Source organism: Pithys albifrons, chromosome 21 (assembly GCF_047495875.1).
Source record: "Pithys albifrons albifrons isolate INPA30051 chromosome 21, PitAlb_v1, whole genome shotgun sequence".
NCBI lineage: Eukaryota > Metazoa > Chordata > Aves > Passeriformes > Thamnophilidae > Pithys > Pithys albifrons.
The window spans coordinates 2,450,652-2,469,018 of NC_092478.1; the positions used below are offsets into that span (position 1 = coordinate 2,450,652).

General features: G+C 42.5%; 1 protein-coding gene across 1 annotated transcript; it reads left to right on the forward strand.

Moving 5' to 3' along the window:
* Positions 1–628: 628 nt before the first annotated feature.
* Positions 629–18,051, forward strand: NCBP3 (nuclear cap binding subunit 3). Its single transcript, XM_071575067.1, has 13 exons — positions 629–857; positions 2,320–2,385; positions 3,114–3,219; positions 4,762–4,887; positions 6,012–6,140; positions 8,329–8,402; positions 9,283–9,391; positions 10,131–10,230; positions 10,549–10,655; positions 12,062–12,341; positions 13,081–13,238; positions 14,328–14,492; positions 15,493–18,051. The coding sequence occupies exons 1-13, from the start codon at positions 711–713 to the stop codon at positions 15,726–15,728; spliced, it is 1,803 nt and encodes a 600-aa protein (XP_071431168.1). The 5' UTR covers positions 629–710; the 3' UTR covers positions 15,729–18,051.
* The last annotated feature ends 316 nt before the right edge of the window (positions 18,052–18,367 follow it).

An 18,367-nucleotide genomic window follows, 5' to 3' on the forward strand; every position in this document is an offset into this window, starting at 1 on the left:
AATGAGCTCTGCGTCGGGCAGGGGGTGCCCTGGGTGCCCGGGTTTGGGGTGCACTGGGCATGCCGAGAGTGTGCCGGGCTGGAGGTGCCTGTGCCGGGGATCCGCTGGGTCTCGGGGGTGCCCGTGGCACTCGGGGGTGCTCCGTGTGTGCCAGGCGGGGGTTCGCCGGGCTCGGGACGCGCTGCACTCGGGGGTGCTCGGTGTGCACCGGGCTCTGGGGGTGCCTCCTGCTTGGGCATGTGCCGGGCTGGGAGTGCCCTGGCTCGGGGTGCGCCAGGCTGCGGGTGACGACCCGTAACGGCTGCGTTTCTTCCGATACCGACCCCGCTCCCGCACTGCTCCCGGTGCCCGCCCCTCTGCGCTCCGCCCGCCCGGCTCTCGGGGCCCGCCCGGCGCCCGGTGCCCGCCCGGCTCTCGGTGCCCGCCCCACTGCGCTCCGCCCGCCCGGCTCTCGGGGCCCGCCCGGCTCTCGGTGCCCGCCCCGCGCTCGGGGCCGCTCCCTCTCTCGGGGCCCGCCCGGCTCTCGGTGCCCGCCCCGCGCTCGGGGCCGCTCCCTCTCTCGGGGCCCGCCCGGCTCTCGGTGCCCGCCCCGCTGCGCTCCGCCCGCCCGGCGCTCGGGGCCGCTCCCTCTCTCGGTGCCCGCCCCGCCGCTCTGTGCCCGCCGCGCTCGTCTCGCTGGCCGCGGAGGGCGGGCCCGGCCCGGCGCAGCCATGGCGGCCGTGCGCGGCCTGCGGATCTCGGTGAAGGCGGAGGCGAGCGCGGCCGATCCGCGCGGAGCGGAGCCCGAGCCCATGGAGGTGGAGGAGGGCGAGCTGGAGACCATCCCCGTGCGGCGCTCGCTGCGGGAGCTCATCCCGGTGAGGGGCGGGCAGGGGGGACGCGGCGGGACCGGGCGGGGAGTGGGAGCAGCCCCCGGGGCTGAGCGGCCTGTGAGGGGAGGGCATTTTGGGGATGGCATCGGGCACGGCGGGATTTGGGGTGTCCCAGTGGGAGAGCCCTGGGAGGAGGCGAGCGGGATGTGCGTGGGAAGGAAGGGATGAAGGTGCAGGGCAGGCTTTGGGGTGAGTGGGTGGGAGAGTGAGGGCAACACCTGCAGCTGAGCTCGACCGTGGGCTCTGCTCAGTGCGAGCTGTTTCCTTTCTAGTTTGGCAGGTTTTTTGTTCCCTTTTTCATTCTTCCGAATTGTTTCTACCCAAGTTTTAGCAGGATTAGGATTAATAACTAAAAATGGGTCACTGTTCTAAAATCCTAAGTAGTCCTTTGCTCTCAGAACTTGTTGGAAATGGCTTTAGAAACTGATCTGGTCTACAACGTGCTTGTCCCCAACATGCGGCTTGGGACAGCGTCCTGCGGCGCTTCCTCCTGCTCCCCGAGTCGACCTCAGACAGTACATCTTTCTAATTTTAAAAACAGTGTTTGTTTTGCTTTGCTTTTTCTAGTAACTATAAACATTTGGCAAACTTTGATGCTCTTACTAAAACAATTGGGTGTTCTTTGGTGTTTCCAAACTGAGACTGACTTGCACCTAAGAAAGCTCCTTTAGCCAAAATTATTCTTGCAGCACAAGTGTAAGGAACACGTTTACTCCTGAAAAAGCTCCACAAACCTTTGCCAGGTGATGGTCCTGAGGGTGCCAGAGTGAAGAGGTGCCATTTTCGCAAATGCCAGCAAGGGAAGGGGACAGAATTGGGTTGCTGGTCCAGAGGCTGTGGGATTTAATACACCTCTGAATTCAGCAGTCCTGACTGATGGATGGCAAACCTGTGGTTTTTCCCCCCTCATCATTCTCCATTTTTATCCAGTAATGTTTTATCTTATTTGGAAGTTGGGTTAGAAGTAATGGTAAGAATAAAAAGTTAACATGTTTAATTGTGGATGTGGCTTGGTGTTCTGACTTTTTGAGACTAAAAGCTGCAAAGTGACACTTCAGGGGTTGGGTGTCATCACTAAATCTGTTCATGTTTTACAAGGAAATCATACCCCAAACCAGAATTGTGAAAGTCTAATTTAGAGAAGGTATTTGATGACTTCCCCTGTATTGCTGAGAGAGAGTAAATAAAAATCTTGGCAGTGGCTGACATAGAAACTAAATTTTGTCAAAGAGTCCTTACAGTAAAGGAAGTTTAGTTCAGTTCATGTCCTTTTACTTTCACTGACATCAGAGAAAGCTCTTGCTTATGTGCCTGTCTTCATCTAGGGATGTAGCTTGGGTCAGGGGAAAGAGGATGTATTTCTTGTATTTTCAGGGTTTTTTCAGTGTAACAAAAGTGTTGCTTTCAGTGTTCCTTGAGGTTTCCTCACCATTTTGCTTTGTTTCAGGACACCAGTAGGAGATATGAAAACAAAGCTGGAAGTTTCATTACTGGAATTGATGTGACCTCCAAGGTAATTTTTGTGCTATGGCTCTTGAACACAGTCTCGTTGTAGCTGCTGAAAGGAAGGAACCTTTTCAGTTCTGTCTTTCCCAACATGCACAAACTGCTCAGATAGCTGGCATGAATCACAGTTTGTGTTCCAAATCTGACTGTTACTAAGATCCAAAACCCAGAATGCTCCCTAATAAAATCTGTAGAACAAGGAGCTTCTCAGTGAGTTTCCAAAATTGCACAAGATCCACACGGGCTGTTGCTCATGAGCTGCATGAAAAGCCTCTGAGTTGCCAGTCTAAATAAAATTTCTATAGCCACCTGTTAAATTAATGTTAAACTTAGTGTTAAACTCATGCTCAGAGAGACAAGTTTGCATTTTTGTATATGTTGAAAAAAACAGAGAGGGAAAAAACTCCATAATGTTAAAAGATGAATTTTCCTTTTGGTGGAAATGCTTCTTTTAAAAGAGCTTTTTTTCTTTTGATGAGCATAATCTTTTTACATTTGTTACCTTGTTTTCCCATCTTGATTCCCATTGTGTTGCTGGGAAAACAACTATTAAAACCATTCTGTGGCATGGGAATGTTTTGATGAGTTACTTCTACACTTTGAAACTCACAGGTCTTTTCAGAATTAATGCGATTTTTACCTCAGGTTGTTGCTGGCTGGTGGATTTTAAAGTGCAATTTGTCGAGAGTGCTGCTGTGAGTCCTGTTTTGGATGCCACTTTTTTGCATTTTGCAGGAAGCAATAGAGAAGAAGGAACAAAGAGCCAAACGCTTTCATTTCCGAGCTGAAGTGAATCTTGCCCAAAGGAACGTGGCGCTGGATCGGGACATGATGAAGAAAGGTACGAGTTCATCCAGCAGTCAAGGAGAACAGATCCCTTTGTTTACTTCCTCACAGGTTCTTTACTTCATTTATCCTGTATTTCCTGCACTCCCAGAGGTTTTGCCAAAGGAAATAATTTTGGGGGTTTTCCACCTTTTCATTTTAATGTCATTAGTTTTAACCTACTTGGCAGTTTGCAGTTGTTTTACCAACCCTAGGAAGAAGAGGACGCTTTTTGCTGCCTTATTTACCACTTGGTGTCTTGGTTTGAGATAAGCAACTGCCAACCCCCCCAAGCACAGAGAGAAAAGCCTCCCTCCTAACACCAGGGAAAGGGAGGAAAAGAGAGGGGAAAGAAAAAAAACACTTCAAACTGCATTTATACTAAATCTACATATATTTTTCACAGAAAGAAAGAGACAATTAGAAGAGAGTACAAATATACACTCACACAGTACAAATATACACTCACACGAGTCTGCAACAACAACAAAGTCCAGTTCCCCACCTCAACTTCTGAACGAACACACAAATTCTACTGTCTTAACTACACATTACTTAAGAAGAAGCTTATTCCCCAGGGAGACAAACCCAAGCAGAAAGGAGAGACCCAGAACACATTTTACTTTCCTGAGGTACCCTGTGAACCAGTGGTGGGCCTGGTCCTCTCCATCCCCCCTGGGACAGCATCGTGTGTCCTCCCAAGAGGAGGCTGAGAAGTGACTGCCTTAACCACTCCCACACTGGTTCCTACTTCCCTGGAGATGATGCCATAATGTGGTATGGAATACAAAATTACTGGCTAGAAGAGGTCAGCTGTCAGCTCAGCCCAGCTCAAGTCAGCTGACAGCTTCAGCCTAGTCCAAACTTCAGAGCCCAAATTTAGGCCCACCTGGGTGAACCCATAACACTTGGCAACAGCACTTAGTGCTGCTGCATGTCCAGGATTTATCTTTTGGATCAGTGCTGCTTTAAGAATTTTTAAATTCTGTGGAAGACCAGCCCTGGAGCACTGTGTGTGTACATGTGGAGGACTCCACGTCCTGTGCACAGGGAGATCAGACTCTGCTGTACTCAGTGAGGCTGCATTGATGGCTTGTTGGAATACAGGCAGATCAGCCAATATGTGCACAACAGATTGGTGCTTTTGGCACCCAGTTAGTTCTTAAGGATTTTTTCCAGCTGGCAGCTTGGACCTGCTAAGCTGTGCCTTGTTACAGCTCTCCAGCAGGTGATAGATGTGGAAGTGTTATGTGCACTGCTTCATTAGTGTTCTGGCTCTCCAGTGCTTAATGATAGCACTTTGGCAGGATTCAGAGAGAAAAATACCTTTTCAAGGCAGTTTGGTTGCTTTGCAATCCCTGCATCTACCAATGCTTGTGATGTAACCTCTTCTGATTCTCAGTGGAGGAATAAATCAAGTTATCACAGTTAGAATGGTACATCAAACATCAATTAGCTTCTCTTTAACTTATTTAAAATGTTTTGCTTTGTAAAGTCATATGTTACTTATACAGAAACTCTTATTAAGTACCAGTTTTGTCTCTCTTCCTCTTCACAGCAATCCCTAAAGTGAGACTAGACACAATTTACATTTGTGGAGTGGATGAGATGAGTACACAGGACATCTTTGCCTATTTCAAAGAGTATCCCCCTGCTCATATCGAGTGGTTGGATGACACATCATGTAAGTAAACAGAGTATTTGTGATTGTTACTGGGTTTTTTAATACTGATCATGGCTGTACTTCAGATGTCTCAGTGCCTTTCAAAGTCACAGATCTTTGGGTGTCTCAGTTTCCCTGTCTGCCTTAGTGAGAAAAGATAAAGAAGGAAAGAATTAATAACTTGGTGAAAATCAAGCTCAGTATCTGAAAAAGTATTTATTATTGGGAAGAGACAGCATAGAATAACTTGCAGCTTACTGAGAAAAGGTCTAAAATCACCTGCTGCTTCCATTTTGACATAAATGATATCTGAGAGAAGGTGATTGAGCTGTGCAGTTGGGCAGGTTGGGATGGTTTTGTGCCCTGAAGGAGGAGACTTGTCTGTTTGAGTAATTGAAGAGAATCTTATATTTTGGGTCTCTGTATAGTTTTCACTCTGCTTAACAGCAGAGCAGTGAGTGACATTTGTTGATGTATTTACACCAAGGGCATCTGTGCAGAAAACTTCCATTCAATTCCTTTTTCTAAGCATTTTAACTCTTTCAGTTCAGCATCTATGAAATGCTTTTAATTGGCCTAATAAGTTATATTTTAGTAGCATCTGCTGATACTTAAGACACATGCAAGGCACATACTGAATCACTGTTAACCTGTGTACATGATGATCTGCAAAGGCCTTGAGCAATCTCTCTTATTTTCCTGCTTTTTGGAAAAGATTTACAGAATTCCACAGTAAAGTCCAAGGTTCTGTTAAGTCGCCAAAGGGAAAAAAATGAAGGCTTAAATCCCTTCCTCCTGCTGTTTCCTTAATCACATTTATGTGGTAACACACTCATGAATACCCTGACCCTGTCAGTACCCTGATTTCTGTGCTCAGGAAGCCTCTAATATTTATGGTTGTGCATTTCAGTGACTTTGGTTTTCCTCAGTTGTTGTGTTTTGTAATCTGCTGAAAACTGTGTGTTGTCCAGCACGTTAAAGAGTATGACTTTCCCTGCAAGAGGTGTCTCTGCTGCCTTGTCTGTCATGTCCCCATGTGACAGCATTCCTGAATTTCTCTCAGCACTTTCCCTGCAGTCAGGCTGGGACTGTGGCTGCCTAAATACACAAACTGCATTGTGGCTTTGTGTTTGTAACTGTCACAGGTAATGTGGTCTGGCTTGATGAAGTAACAGCAACACGGGCTCTGATAAATATGAGTTCCTTGCCTGATCAGGAGAAAACAAAGATCAGAGAAAACAATGAAGAGAAGACAGCTGAAAAAGCCAAGAAAGGTAGATTGAGATCTGCATTTGTAGACATCATCTCCTTAAAGCAATGAAACTTTAAACTTGTGCTGGGGTGCTGCATAATCTGAATTACTGAAGGAGCTTCTATCATATAGTTTCAGGTAAATGTATTCTGCCACTTTAAAAAAGGCTTTCATCTTGGAAACCTTTTGAAGAAGCTGCTTCTTAAAAGGTGGGTTGGAGCTGGACCAAAAGCAGTAATTCAGTCAATACTGAATGTGTGAGATGCAGGGTCACACTCAGAGCTGGTATTTATAGATACTGCATGGAAATAAATCTGTGTGATGTGCACACAAAGGCAGTGAAAGGAGGGATTCTGAGTGTGGAAAAAGCAGGTGTGAGGAAAAGCCCTATTTTTGAAATGCCACAGTTGATTCCTTTTTGGATACACCACCATCCTTCCCACCAACACGACAGTGCATCACTTCACCATCATATGGATCATCTCTAAATTTGGCCATTACACTTTTAAGAAAGAAGCACCTAAAGGTTGATTATAAAAGAGCAAAGCAGCAAAAATACATCTCAATGTTGTGATAAATCTGGTGCCTGAATGCCTTAGCTGTAAATTTAGTTTTACTTTTGTGTGTCTGAGTTGAAATCAACCTTTTGCTACCTGAGGAGTGTTTTGCTCTTGGGTAGTTGGTAAACTGCTGTGGTTCCAAAGCAAAATGAGATGAATTTATTGACTCTCCCACAGATTTTGCTTACATATATTATATATGACCTAATCTGCAGTGCTACCAAAAGCCTTGCCTGGAAAGTTTGGGGTTTAGGGCTTTGTTAAACTCATGAATCCTTATAACTCCCTCCTCTTTTCTTGTTTTCTCCACAATGCAGTGGCTCCTCAAACATCCATCTGACTTAATTTTTGGGTAAATGTTGATAATGCTTGTTAAAGACTTGCTGTGAAGTTTTAGGGAGATGAGACATTATGTTGCTTACATGGAGCATGAATATATATATTTAATCTTGTTTGCTATGGATTGCATATTACATTATCATCACACCACATCTGAAAATAAAAACTGTCATCTAAATTAGTCCTGCTCATCTGGAGATAAAGTCCAGACTGTTCAATTACATCCCAAGGTGTGAGATGCATCCAGATACATTGGAGTAACCTGGCTTGGTTACATTCCTTTTTTAGATAGGAATCTGAGGGCTGTTTAAACATTTAGGGAAGCAAGAGAATACTCTTTACTGTGAGAAGCATGAGGAGCTTCTAATTTGTGGAGGAAAAAAGTGCATGAATACTGTCCCTGATGAAAGTTAATTATTCAGGTTTGAATTTGGGTAATTTGTTTACCTTCATTCTCTCTTTGGTTTCAGTTTGGGTAATTGTGTTTTACTCTTTTCACTCAGCAATATTTTCAGGATCTTTTGAACAGCTGCTGCTCTCTATTTTCAGACTCTTTCAAGTCTATTCTTGGATGAGATTTAAGATAAAATAAATATAAAAGAGGGGTTTTTTTAGTCTGATGTCTGTGAAGTACTGTGAGATCTTTGCAAATGATATTGGTATGTGTTGATAGCTGTCCATATTCATTACTTTTTTTTAACTTTTTTTTCCTGAGGACTTAAAGAAACCCCAAGCTAACAACACAGTATGAATTTTCTTACTCTGAGCTAAAAAGATCCCCACAAATTCTGCACAAGTATCTCACAATTTTAGTAGTTCTGGAAGTGTGCACTCTTCTTTTAATTATGTCATTTCAAAATTAAGTCACTAAGATTCTTTTTTTTTCCTTTTCTGCTACTGTCTCTCTAAAACCTCTAAGCTTTTGATTCATAGCCTGTTTCACAGTGTTAGTATTGGCTGTTTGTAGGTACTTGTGGCATTTTAAAGGGGGACTGAAGGAAAAAGGCTTTTATGTGCCTTTTAGCATCTTGGCCTTGCTTATCTCTGCCATACCCTGAAAATGCATTGCAATTTAACTGCTTTCAAAGAATTCAATGAATAATCCTCATGTGCTGCAGGCAGTTACCTGCACTGGGGCTCTCTGGGTCACTCTTTCTGTGCTTCTCATTTCCAGAGCATTTGCTGGTTTGATTATTCTTTAGGAGAAAGGGAAACATCTTGAGGGTGATTTCAGGGAATGCAGGCAATCCATCAAATGGGACTGACACACTAAAATGGAGTTTGTTTGGTTTTCCCCATCATTTTTCTTAGAAAAACAGGAGGAAAGCTCTGATGATGAGACAGAAGAAGGGGAGGTGGAGGATGACAATCCAAGTGACGTGGAGGTCAGTCCTGAAGGGAACTGCAAACACTGTCAGGGAAGTTTTGCTCTCACTGGTGCAAAGTTTTCACAGCCTTGTAGGGTCATCCATTTCTATTTGCAATTCACAATTATCCAAGTAAATTAGATGGGGCATGAGAAGAAGTGTGAGTGTGCTGTTGGTGATCATCCCAATGGAAGAGTGTTTTGTGGAAGTGGATTTTGGAGGGTGATGGGGCTCCCAGTGTGTAAGAGCAAGTCTGGCTGCTCTTTTCTGCTGAGAGGAGGCAATGAAAGAACAATGATGGAAGGCAATGACCTTCCAGCAGTGAAGGCAGTGCTTAAAGAGACAAATGGGATTTGGGCTGTCCATAGATCTGTGGGAATCAGCATACAAATTGATGTCCTGTAAGTAATTTAATCTTCACTGGCTGAGTATATAATAGTTGTGATTAGTATTTTCTTTAGGAATGGCTCAGTAAACACTCATGCATCATGGAAGTCTGAATTTTAGTTTCTGTAAAGCAGCTATAAATGAAAATGGAAGCTTTTTAGTCATAGTGTGAGGGCATGAGACCTGGTAGTAAACCCACTTAGATATGAAACAAGCAAAACAAAAATCACTTTTTATCAGTGTCCACGTTGTGCTATTTATTTTCTGCATTTCATTAAGTAATACAATGTCACTTGGCAATTACTGGATTTAATGATCTGAGATAATGTTATGAGGTAAAAGAAGGAAATGTTTTAAATTTTCAGGGCAGTTTGCATTAAAAATTCACTTTGAACATAATTTGAAAAGTAGCTGAATTGAATAATGAGTTGATTGCTTCTCTGCAAGCAATCCATTTTCGTTCAACAGTAATTTTATTCTTGAGTCCAAAATACCTTTTTTGCCCCACAAGTTGGATGCCCTCTCCCAAGTAGAAGAGGATTCTCTCCTGCGTAATGACCTTCGCCCTGCCAATAAACTGGCTAAAGGAAACAAGCTATTCATGAGATTTGCTACTAAAGGTAAATGACCAGCTTAACAAGCACAGTGAATTCATTGCTTGTGGTGGTTTTATTTGTTGACTAATTAATGACTCAGGGTACTTACTTTTTATTTGCAAAAGTGTTAGTTTTCTGCTCATCATTAGGTATTAAGATTTTGCAATATATCCCCATTTCTTGTGTGAATTAGAGATGAAAATTATACTGAAAGTCTTACCTTGGGCTCAGGGCATTCTTCCCAATACCATGGAAGAGGTTCCATGATGCCCTTTTCCACAGAGGTAAATTTCATATTTTATAAATATGGATATAATTTGAGATGGCAATAAGGGATTAATGGAAATTATTACTAAATACAGTTGAAATATTAAATTATATTTATGAGTAAAATGAAAATCCGTAAAATTTCTGGACCGTGCACGAAGTGACACATCCATAAAGAAAAGAAAGGTGATGAGTAAGGTAAGTAGAGCCTCCAGCAGTGACAGTGGGATGTAATGCTCTTGTTAAGCTGACATGTAGAAACTCCATCTCCCTGGACTTAAGTTTCTAGACACAAATAAAACTGTGCTAGTCGGGGAAATTTCAGAGGTGTCAGCAAAACTGAATCCTTCATGGAGGAGGGTGAAGTAACCCTGATTTGTAAGACATACTCAGTCTTACTTTCACCCTCTGTGTTGGGGTGGTTATTTACTTTTATGCTGTGTTGCAAGAGATGTTGTAAGATGGGAAAAATTCCTCTAATTTATGTTTTTTTCAGATGACAAAAAAGAGCTGGGAGCTGCAAGGCGGAGCCAGTACTACATGAAATATGGAAATCCCAATTATGGAGGCATGAAAGGAATTCTCAGCAACTCTTGGTGAGTGTTGGACAGAGCAATGGGAATGGTACAGGTAATTGGACAAGATACTCTTAAAAGAGTTTTTATTTCGTGGGTTTTCTTTCAGTTCAGTTTATGTAGATGCTTCTTATGTGTAAATAAATGTGATTTTCAATTTGCAAGGGGAGTATTTTCTCATGAAAATATGGAATGTTTGTATTCAAAACATTCAGAACAGATTTCTGACATAAAGACATGTCTGCTGTCAAAGTAGGTGGTAATTGCATGTCCTTAATCCAGGACTCAGTGCAGCTCATTTTCTGTGACAGGAATGTCATTCTTTGTGTGGTTTTCCAGGAAACGAAGGTACCATTCCCGTCGGATCCATCGGGATGTGATAAAGAAAAGGACCCTGATTGGGGATGATGTTGGTCTGACTCCTCCCTATAAACACCGTCACTCAGGTAACTGCTGGAGTGGGACAGCCCTGCAGGGACACAGCTGGCTGGGGGTGGCTGCACAGGGCCTTGAGCACCTCATCCTTCCCCTCTGGTGTGTGCAAGTTCTCTAAAAAGAAAATAAATCTGAATTACATTTAAGAGTGCAGGAAACAACTGAGAGACTCTACACTTACTTAAATAGCTGCTGCTCTTGGTGTGATATTTTTCTTTTACAAGTTTAGGACATGGGGACTTACAGCATCAAGGGGGAAAAGATCTGATGACTTTTCAAACTTGGTAGAGGTTTGTTGGGCAGTTTGTTGTACTTGCTAAGTCAGTTGTTTTGCTTTAAAAAGCAAGGTCTAGACATAGAACAGTAAAGATTAGAAAATTCTATTAATTAGGCTTGAATATCTTCATCAACTCCCTAAGGCAGAGGTATAATTCTATAAAAATCTGACATGAGACAAGTACAGTGTCACATTTTCATATGATTGGCCTGGCTAAGATACAGCCATGGATGTATCAAATCTCCTGGAAGATTTTATGTGCAGGTAAAGTCCTGCTTTCTGAGAAGATGCCTGCACACTGCTGATGATTAATTCAAGTTTATATTTAAGTCAGTGTCTGTGATGAATTCACCATAAAGATACATGCATTCTTTTTGGCATTACTGCTTACAGGCTTTGAAAGGATTATTGCAGAGCCAGCTGTTGACTCATTAAGCCCTGCAAGATCACAGGAATTGCTGTGCTTAGTTCAGAAAGTAAGAACTGCACCTTCTACAAGAGGCAGCTGTACTTCATAACTTGGACAGGTCTCTTGTTGTTACAGTAAAATCAAAAGTGAGCCATTCAGATCTGTAGAAAAACCCTGTGAGACTCAGCTGTCAGCCAGAAGCAGCAAAGAGCTCAGCTGCTGCTGGCTGGTAGGGAGGTGGTTACTCCCTAAGAATTCACATAATAGGAATTCACAGGACTCTGTAGGTGCAGGAAAACAGCCAGGATAAATAATATAAACATGGGACTTGTGAGAGATAGGCTTTAACCAGTTGAAGTATCTGGCGTGGTGGTGTGTAACTCTTTTAGCCAATAAGCTGTAGTCCTAACCCCATATAAACTGTGTGCTTTGTGTAGTAAAGGGTCTTCACTATAAACTTCATAAGCTTATTGGTGAAGTCCTTTCTCGCCGCCGAAAATTGTTTACTTGAGTCTCTCAGGTACTGAGCACCAGGGGCATCTTTGTCCTGTGGCAGTTTTCTTCCAATTTGAATATTTTGCAAACTATTCACTCTCTTTAGAGAACTACAAAGACTTATTTCTAAGGGCTCATTAATTACAGCGAGCTGGGGCGTTCCTTTGTCTTGGTTTTGAAGTCCTTTATATGGCTGATAAAACTCGGTTCATCAGAATGACTCTGCTTCCCTACAGGCTTAGTAAATGTTCCTGAGGAGCCTATTGAGGAGGAAGAGGAGGAGGAGGAGGAGCAGGATATGGATGAAGATGGCAGGGTGGTGGTGGAGTACCGTGACGAGCTGCAGGCGTTCCGGCAGGCGCGGGAGCGAAGCGCGGCCCGGCGCTCCAGCGGCTCCGACTCTGACGAGATGGACTATGACCTTGAACTGAAAATGATATCCACGCCCTCTCCCAAGAAAAGCATGAAAATGACAATGTATGCAGATGAGGTGGAGTCACAACTGAAAAATATCAGGTAAAAATGCCATGTTCTTTAAGGCATTCCAGGTTTTAATTAGTGATGGAGCTGTCAAAGCTTGAGGACAAACTGTTGGAGATACGTTGTTAATTCTTAATGTAATTTTGTAGTAGGTGTTTTAAAAAGTGTTACAGAAACAGGCTTGTGATAAAACTAGCATGTTTTTAAATACAGCTTCTTGGGCAGGTCTCTGAATTCTGCTTATGGATAATAATGAGACTCAAAAGAGAATCAATAGAAATTTATGCAAACAGCCATAATTAACTTCATGCATTTCATAGCTAAGCCAGGAAGAAATAACTTTTCTGTTTTCTCTTCACTCCTTCCTCTTCTCTAACCTGTAAGTGTTGATGACAAGGGATTTACATTCATTATGGGCTTATTAACAAAAACTGCATATATTGTATATTATTGAAATAACTTTAATGTGTCCCTTATGATTATACTTCATTATAATGTCAAGGCCAATTTTGAGGCTGCTTATCTGTTCTGAATTTTCACCCAGAGGCACAGCCTTAAGGAGACAAACTCAATACCTGCCTTGAAATGCATACTGAGGTATTAATGGGATTATTGCTAAATTCAGGATTCTGACTGGAACACACAATGTTTTTACCTCTGTTTCTCAGCAGAAAAATCCTGATATTATTGTTTCCTGTGAGGTTCTTTTACATACAAGGAGATTTAAGAACTGCTAAATTTCATTTCAGGGGCATTAAATCTATTATTTTTTTAGGAATTCCATGCGAGCAGATAGCATAGCCAGCAGTAACATCAAAAACAGGATTGGCAGCAAAGGATCCTTAGAGAAAGTTGCAGATGTGAGACTACTGTTAGAAGAGAAACGTCAGAATAACCCTGGGCCTCGCCAGCCAAACTGCACTGTAAAATCAGGTAACTTCAGACTCCTTCATAAGTTCATTTCACATCTTTGCTCCTCTGGAAATAAACTCTGCACTCACACAGTTTTTCCACTCTAAGACATTGAGTTGGGGATTGGTTTGGGGAAAAATGAAGTGCCATTTTAGTGAAAGCTTATTTAGTGATGTTTATTTTTATCCATTTTCTTTGGCTCTGTCTGTTTGTCCTTTTTGATTTGCTCAGTCCTTGAGGCAGGAATGGTGTACAGTTCTCTCAAACAGCACACTGGGAAGGCCATGCACAAAATCAGGTGTGAAACACCACATTTATGTGAAAGAACATGTATTACATGGATATGGATGCTTTTTCAATTGGCAGGCCTTATTTCTGAGCTTAATTGACTGGGTTTTGACTCAAGTATGTGTAATTTCAACTCCTCTGACACATGTAATATTCAGAGGATTATCTGACTGGAAAGATACATTTTTACATCAATGTAATGTCTTAAGTTATGTTGGGATATTTTACCCCTCCTGCCTATTTTGGACCTCTGACAAGTTGGCACATAAGTCCTATAATTCCCTTTGCCTTCATATTTTTGTGTGAACCCCCCTTGGAAGACAAGGAACATCTGGCCAAAAACCAGACAAACTTCAGAATGCAAAATTCAGATCAAAGGCCAAGTATCAATATATTTAGAATTCTGATACTCTGGTTTTCATTTTATTCTGCAAAATATCAAACAGAATTCTAAAGAAATCTGAAAAGAATCACTGCATGCACACCTATTTTCATGGAATTTTATCCCATGCTGTGCTGCTAAAGCAGAAGTGCAGCAGGCTATGGAGTAACTTGGTTTTCTGATCTTCTGGACAGAGCACAACCTGAAAACATTGTGTCAAATTTATTGCCAAAAATGAAATGAAATCTGGATAAATTGTGTTGGAGCCATTGCCAGGACTGAAATCTGATTATCAAAGATTTAAATGAAAAGACAGCAGAAAAGATAAATACACAGAATCTGTTTAGTTCCAAATTGTGAGCAACAGAAAAGCAGCTGGCTGAGCTGGAGTAAATGCAACATGATCTTTGTGTCATTTTAATCACTGGAATCATCCCTAGATGTGCGACAAAGACTGGGAAAAAGGCCACATTCTCCAGAAATGAAACCTCCAAGCAGCACCTCTGCTCCTCGTCGGGAACCAATCTCAGATGTGCACAGCAGGTTAGGAATCCCCAAACAAGATGTGAAAGGCCTCTACTCTGACACCAGAGAGAAGAAACCAGGTTAGTTCTGTGGAGGAAATGTCATAATGCAATTCCTTTCATTCTGGAGTGTAAGGGAAATTTCAGCAGAAAGGCATGGAGGAGGTTCAGCTGAGTGAAATTCAAGATAAATCAGCAGGTGTTTGGTCAGAGCTTTGAAATCTAAAGATGTACAGGTGGGAGCTGGGAATTTTTATGAGCAGTGGTTTTATATAGGGATGCTGAAGAGTTGGGGATTACTGTAAAACTGTGGTCAAAACAGGGCACTGAAATGAGTAATGAATGCAGTGGCACTTCAGGGCTTTGTGTAGAATTCTCTGCAAATGGGCAAGAGTGAATCACAGAATCACAGAATGGATTGGGTTGGAAAAGACCTCCGAGATCATCAAGTCCAACCCTTGATCCAACCCCACTGTGATCACCAGCCCAGGGCACAGAGTGCCCTGGGCTGGTGATCACAGTGGGGTTGGATCAAGACAGGGTGGATTCTCCCTCAGTGCCACATCCATTGAATCACAGAATGGATTGGGTTGGAAAAGCCCTCCAAGATCATCAAGTCCAACCCTTGGTCCAACTCCAGTCCCTTTACCAGATCATGGCACTCAGTGCCACGGCCAAGCTCAGGTTAAAAACCTCCAGGGATGGGGAATCCACCCCCTCTCTGGGCAGCCCATTCCAATGCCTGAGCACTCTCTCTGCAAAGAATTTTTTCTGCTCTCCAACTTCAATTTCCCCTGGCAGAGCTTGAGCCCCCCTTGTCCTATTGCTGAGTGCCTGGGAGAAGAGACCAACCCCCACCTGGCTGGAACTTCCCTTCAGGGAGTCCCAGACAGTGAACACGACTGCCCTGAGCCTTCTGTTGTTTAATTTCAACTCCTGCTTCAAAGCATATTCAAACCATGGCAAACATTAAAGTGGGAGAAGAGTACAAGGGGTTTGAAGAGATGCAGTGAATTTAAGACTTGATGCCTTGACTTTGTCCAGGTTTTTAACAAATTATGTTTCTTTTTCATGTGATCAGGGAATTTATGGACCCGATTAGGGGCTGCTCCGAAGACACAAGAAAAGACTTCAGATAAACCTGAAAACTCTGTGGCTTCTCCAGAGGAAGAGGATTCAGAGCTCCAGCGGGTTTGGGGCGCCCTCATTAAGGAAAAAGAACAATCCAGGCAAAAAAAGAGTCGGTTGGATCATTTACCATCTCTACAGATCGAGATCAGTCGAGAGAGCAGCTCTGGCTCAGACTCTGACTCATGACTGGTTTGCCATCCTGAGCCTCAGCCTGGGACTCTGCAGTGGGGCAAGATTCCCTTTGCCCTAAAGCTGGACACTGGCAAAGACTCTGCAGTGAAGGCTGCAGAAGTGTCTCTATTCCTTTTATACAAAAAGAGGTGCATAAACCACTTGAAACTTAAAGCAATCACATTTGTCTGGAGTCTGTGGCTGGCCCTGTGCTGTGTAGGGCATTGTCATACATGTTTATTACAGCAAACCTGGAGTTAATTTTAGCAAAACACTTTACCCTGAGCTTTGAACTTCAAAGAAGTGGCAGAAATGCTCTGTATTTTTAAGGATACCTTTTTGTTCTTAATGTTTTCATCATGGAGGCTTCTAAGAAAATGTTTTACACACTTCATCCAAAGAACAGGGCATCTCATGATGGATGGACATCATTGCTGTGCCCTTCTGGCTCTTGCCAACACCTTTCCTTTCCTCTTGAAGTCATAACAGAAATGCTCCCTGGGTGGGCAGCCAGCAAGGATAAAGCATGAAGGGATTATCACATTCCCTTCCTCCAAAATACTGAATGTAACTCCAATTCAAACATTGTAGTGCAGTTAAATTTCCTGGCACATCCCAGTGGTGTCACCACTCTCAAGGAATTCTGCTCATTCATTTTGGTGATACCACGTTCTGCTATAGAAGGGAGTGAGATGTTCAGGACTGCAAAGTTGGGTGTTTGAGAATTGTGTAAGGGTTTGCTTTTTGTTGTTGTTACATGATGAGAAATAATATTTCTTTCGTTTCACCTGGGTTATGTTTTGGAGCACAGTTGGAAAGCATAAATTTTTATATTTGTGAGGATTTTGCTGTTGGCCACGGTGAAAGCTCCAGTGGTGTTCTCCTGTGTGCTGTTTATCTATCTATATATATATATATAACTGAGAGAGAAAAGGAAAACTATAGAATCACTGTCTCATGTCAGTATTTTTGAATGTTCTTCCTGTATAGTACATGTGGCTGTGGACATGGTTGACTTGTTACATTCACCTTTTTTACCTGCACATTTTCCCTCCCTGGGTAGGAAAAGGGTTTTGACCAGTGTGCAACTGCCATTTTTTTCTTGTTGCCTGTGGCATTTGTTTTGGTTGCCAGTAATTCTAAGTGAGGAATAATGCAGCCCATCACATTCAGGTAAACAACAGGTAGCAAAAACATTGTCTGAAAATTTGTTTGCATTGTCCCTGTTTCCTTGGTTTTGTCAGTCCAAAATGTCTGAGTATCTCTTACAATTCCTGCTTTTTAACAAGCAAATGTTTTCTCTTTTTTTCCCTGTTTTTTTACTAAGTTGAAGTAGGTTTGAGGTTTCAGCAAGGAATCTGCAATTAACTTTTCTTACTGCTTTATTATGTGTAAGAATAGCATGTAAAATGGAAGATAAAATGAAAGGTACAGTGACTAGAAGGGCAATCTGGGGGCAGACCAGGCTTCAAGCCTTATTATTTCCTTTGTTTGTGACACTCATCCTTGATTTTATATTTAATTATTGAGTATATAAATGTTTCATAAAAGTACTGTTGAGAGTAAACGACTGCAATGTCTGATCACTGTAATAACTCATTTGTGCTTTCCTTAATAGCCCTCCCAAAGCTTTCCAAGAGAATCACACCCACACCATACCCACTGCTGAAGATCCTCATGAAGTTCATTGAACCAATGTCCTTTTGCCAGTAAAACTTTCTGTGTTGTGTTACTGCTTTGAATCCATGATGACCTTTCCTTTTCCTGAGAGGAGATGGGAGTTGGGAATCCCACACCCCTGGTCTGTGAAGTCAGGATTATTCTGCATGTTTTAACATCAGCAGCTGGTTGTGCCCCACTGTGTTGCACTGTAAATATTCATAACTTGAGCCTGGTGAAGGACAAATTTGACTGGGAAGGGCAATAGAGAATCTGATATTAAAGATCTGAGCTAATGGATGTGTGAAATCAAGAACAGAAATCAATCACACACAGGCCTGTGTGTGAGGAAGAGGCACCTTTAACAGCAGTTCTGCCTTCCAGGTTGTCATAAATATGCCTTAAAAATGCCTCTGTTAGTCATGTCTGTTGTATTTATGTGTGTCAGTGAGGCCATGGTGGCTTTGCTGCCAGAAAAATAGAGGTTTACTGTGGAAGGGACCTACAGAGAGGGGTTTGTAATTCAGTATTTTTCTGGTTCTGCATTTTAATGATGTAGAAAGAAACCTTGAAAAGTGTTTGCTGGTATCAGGAATTCTTTCAACTTTGGTCTTCCTTGGTTCCCTGAACCAGAACTGCTGGGATTTGAGAATTAAAAATTACCATGAATCTTCCTCAACATTTTAATTTAATTCTGTTTGACTTCGAGATTGCAAAGAGAGTTTTGTTCTAAGTCCTCTTCTTTGTGCTTAACTTAACATGTTCTTGATTTTTCCCTGAACTCCCAGATATTAATCACAGGAATTTGATGCAGAAATTAATGTTCTTACACTGAGATACCTTTGTGTTTTACTAAAATGAAAATGGCAGGAACGTTGGCTCTGGCTCTTGTTGGAGGATCTTTGTCTCAGAGGAAAAACTACCCTGAATTTTAGTTGCAGGACCACACTAGTCCTTGCAGGAACATTTTGCTGTTCTGTAGGGGTGTATTTTTG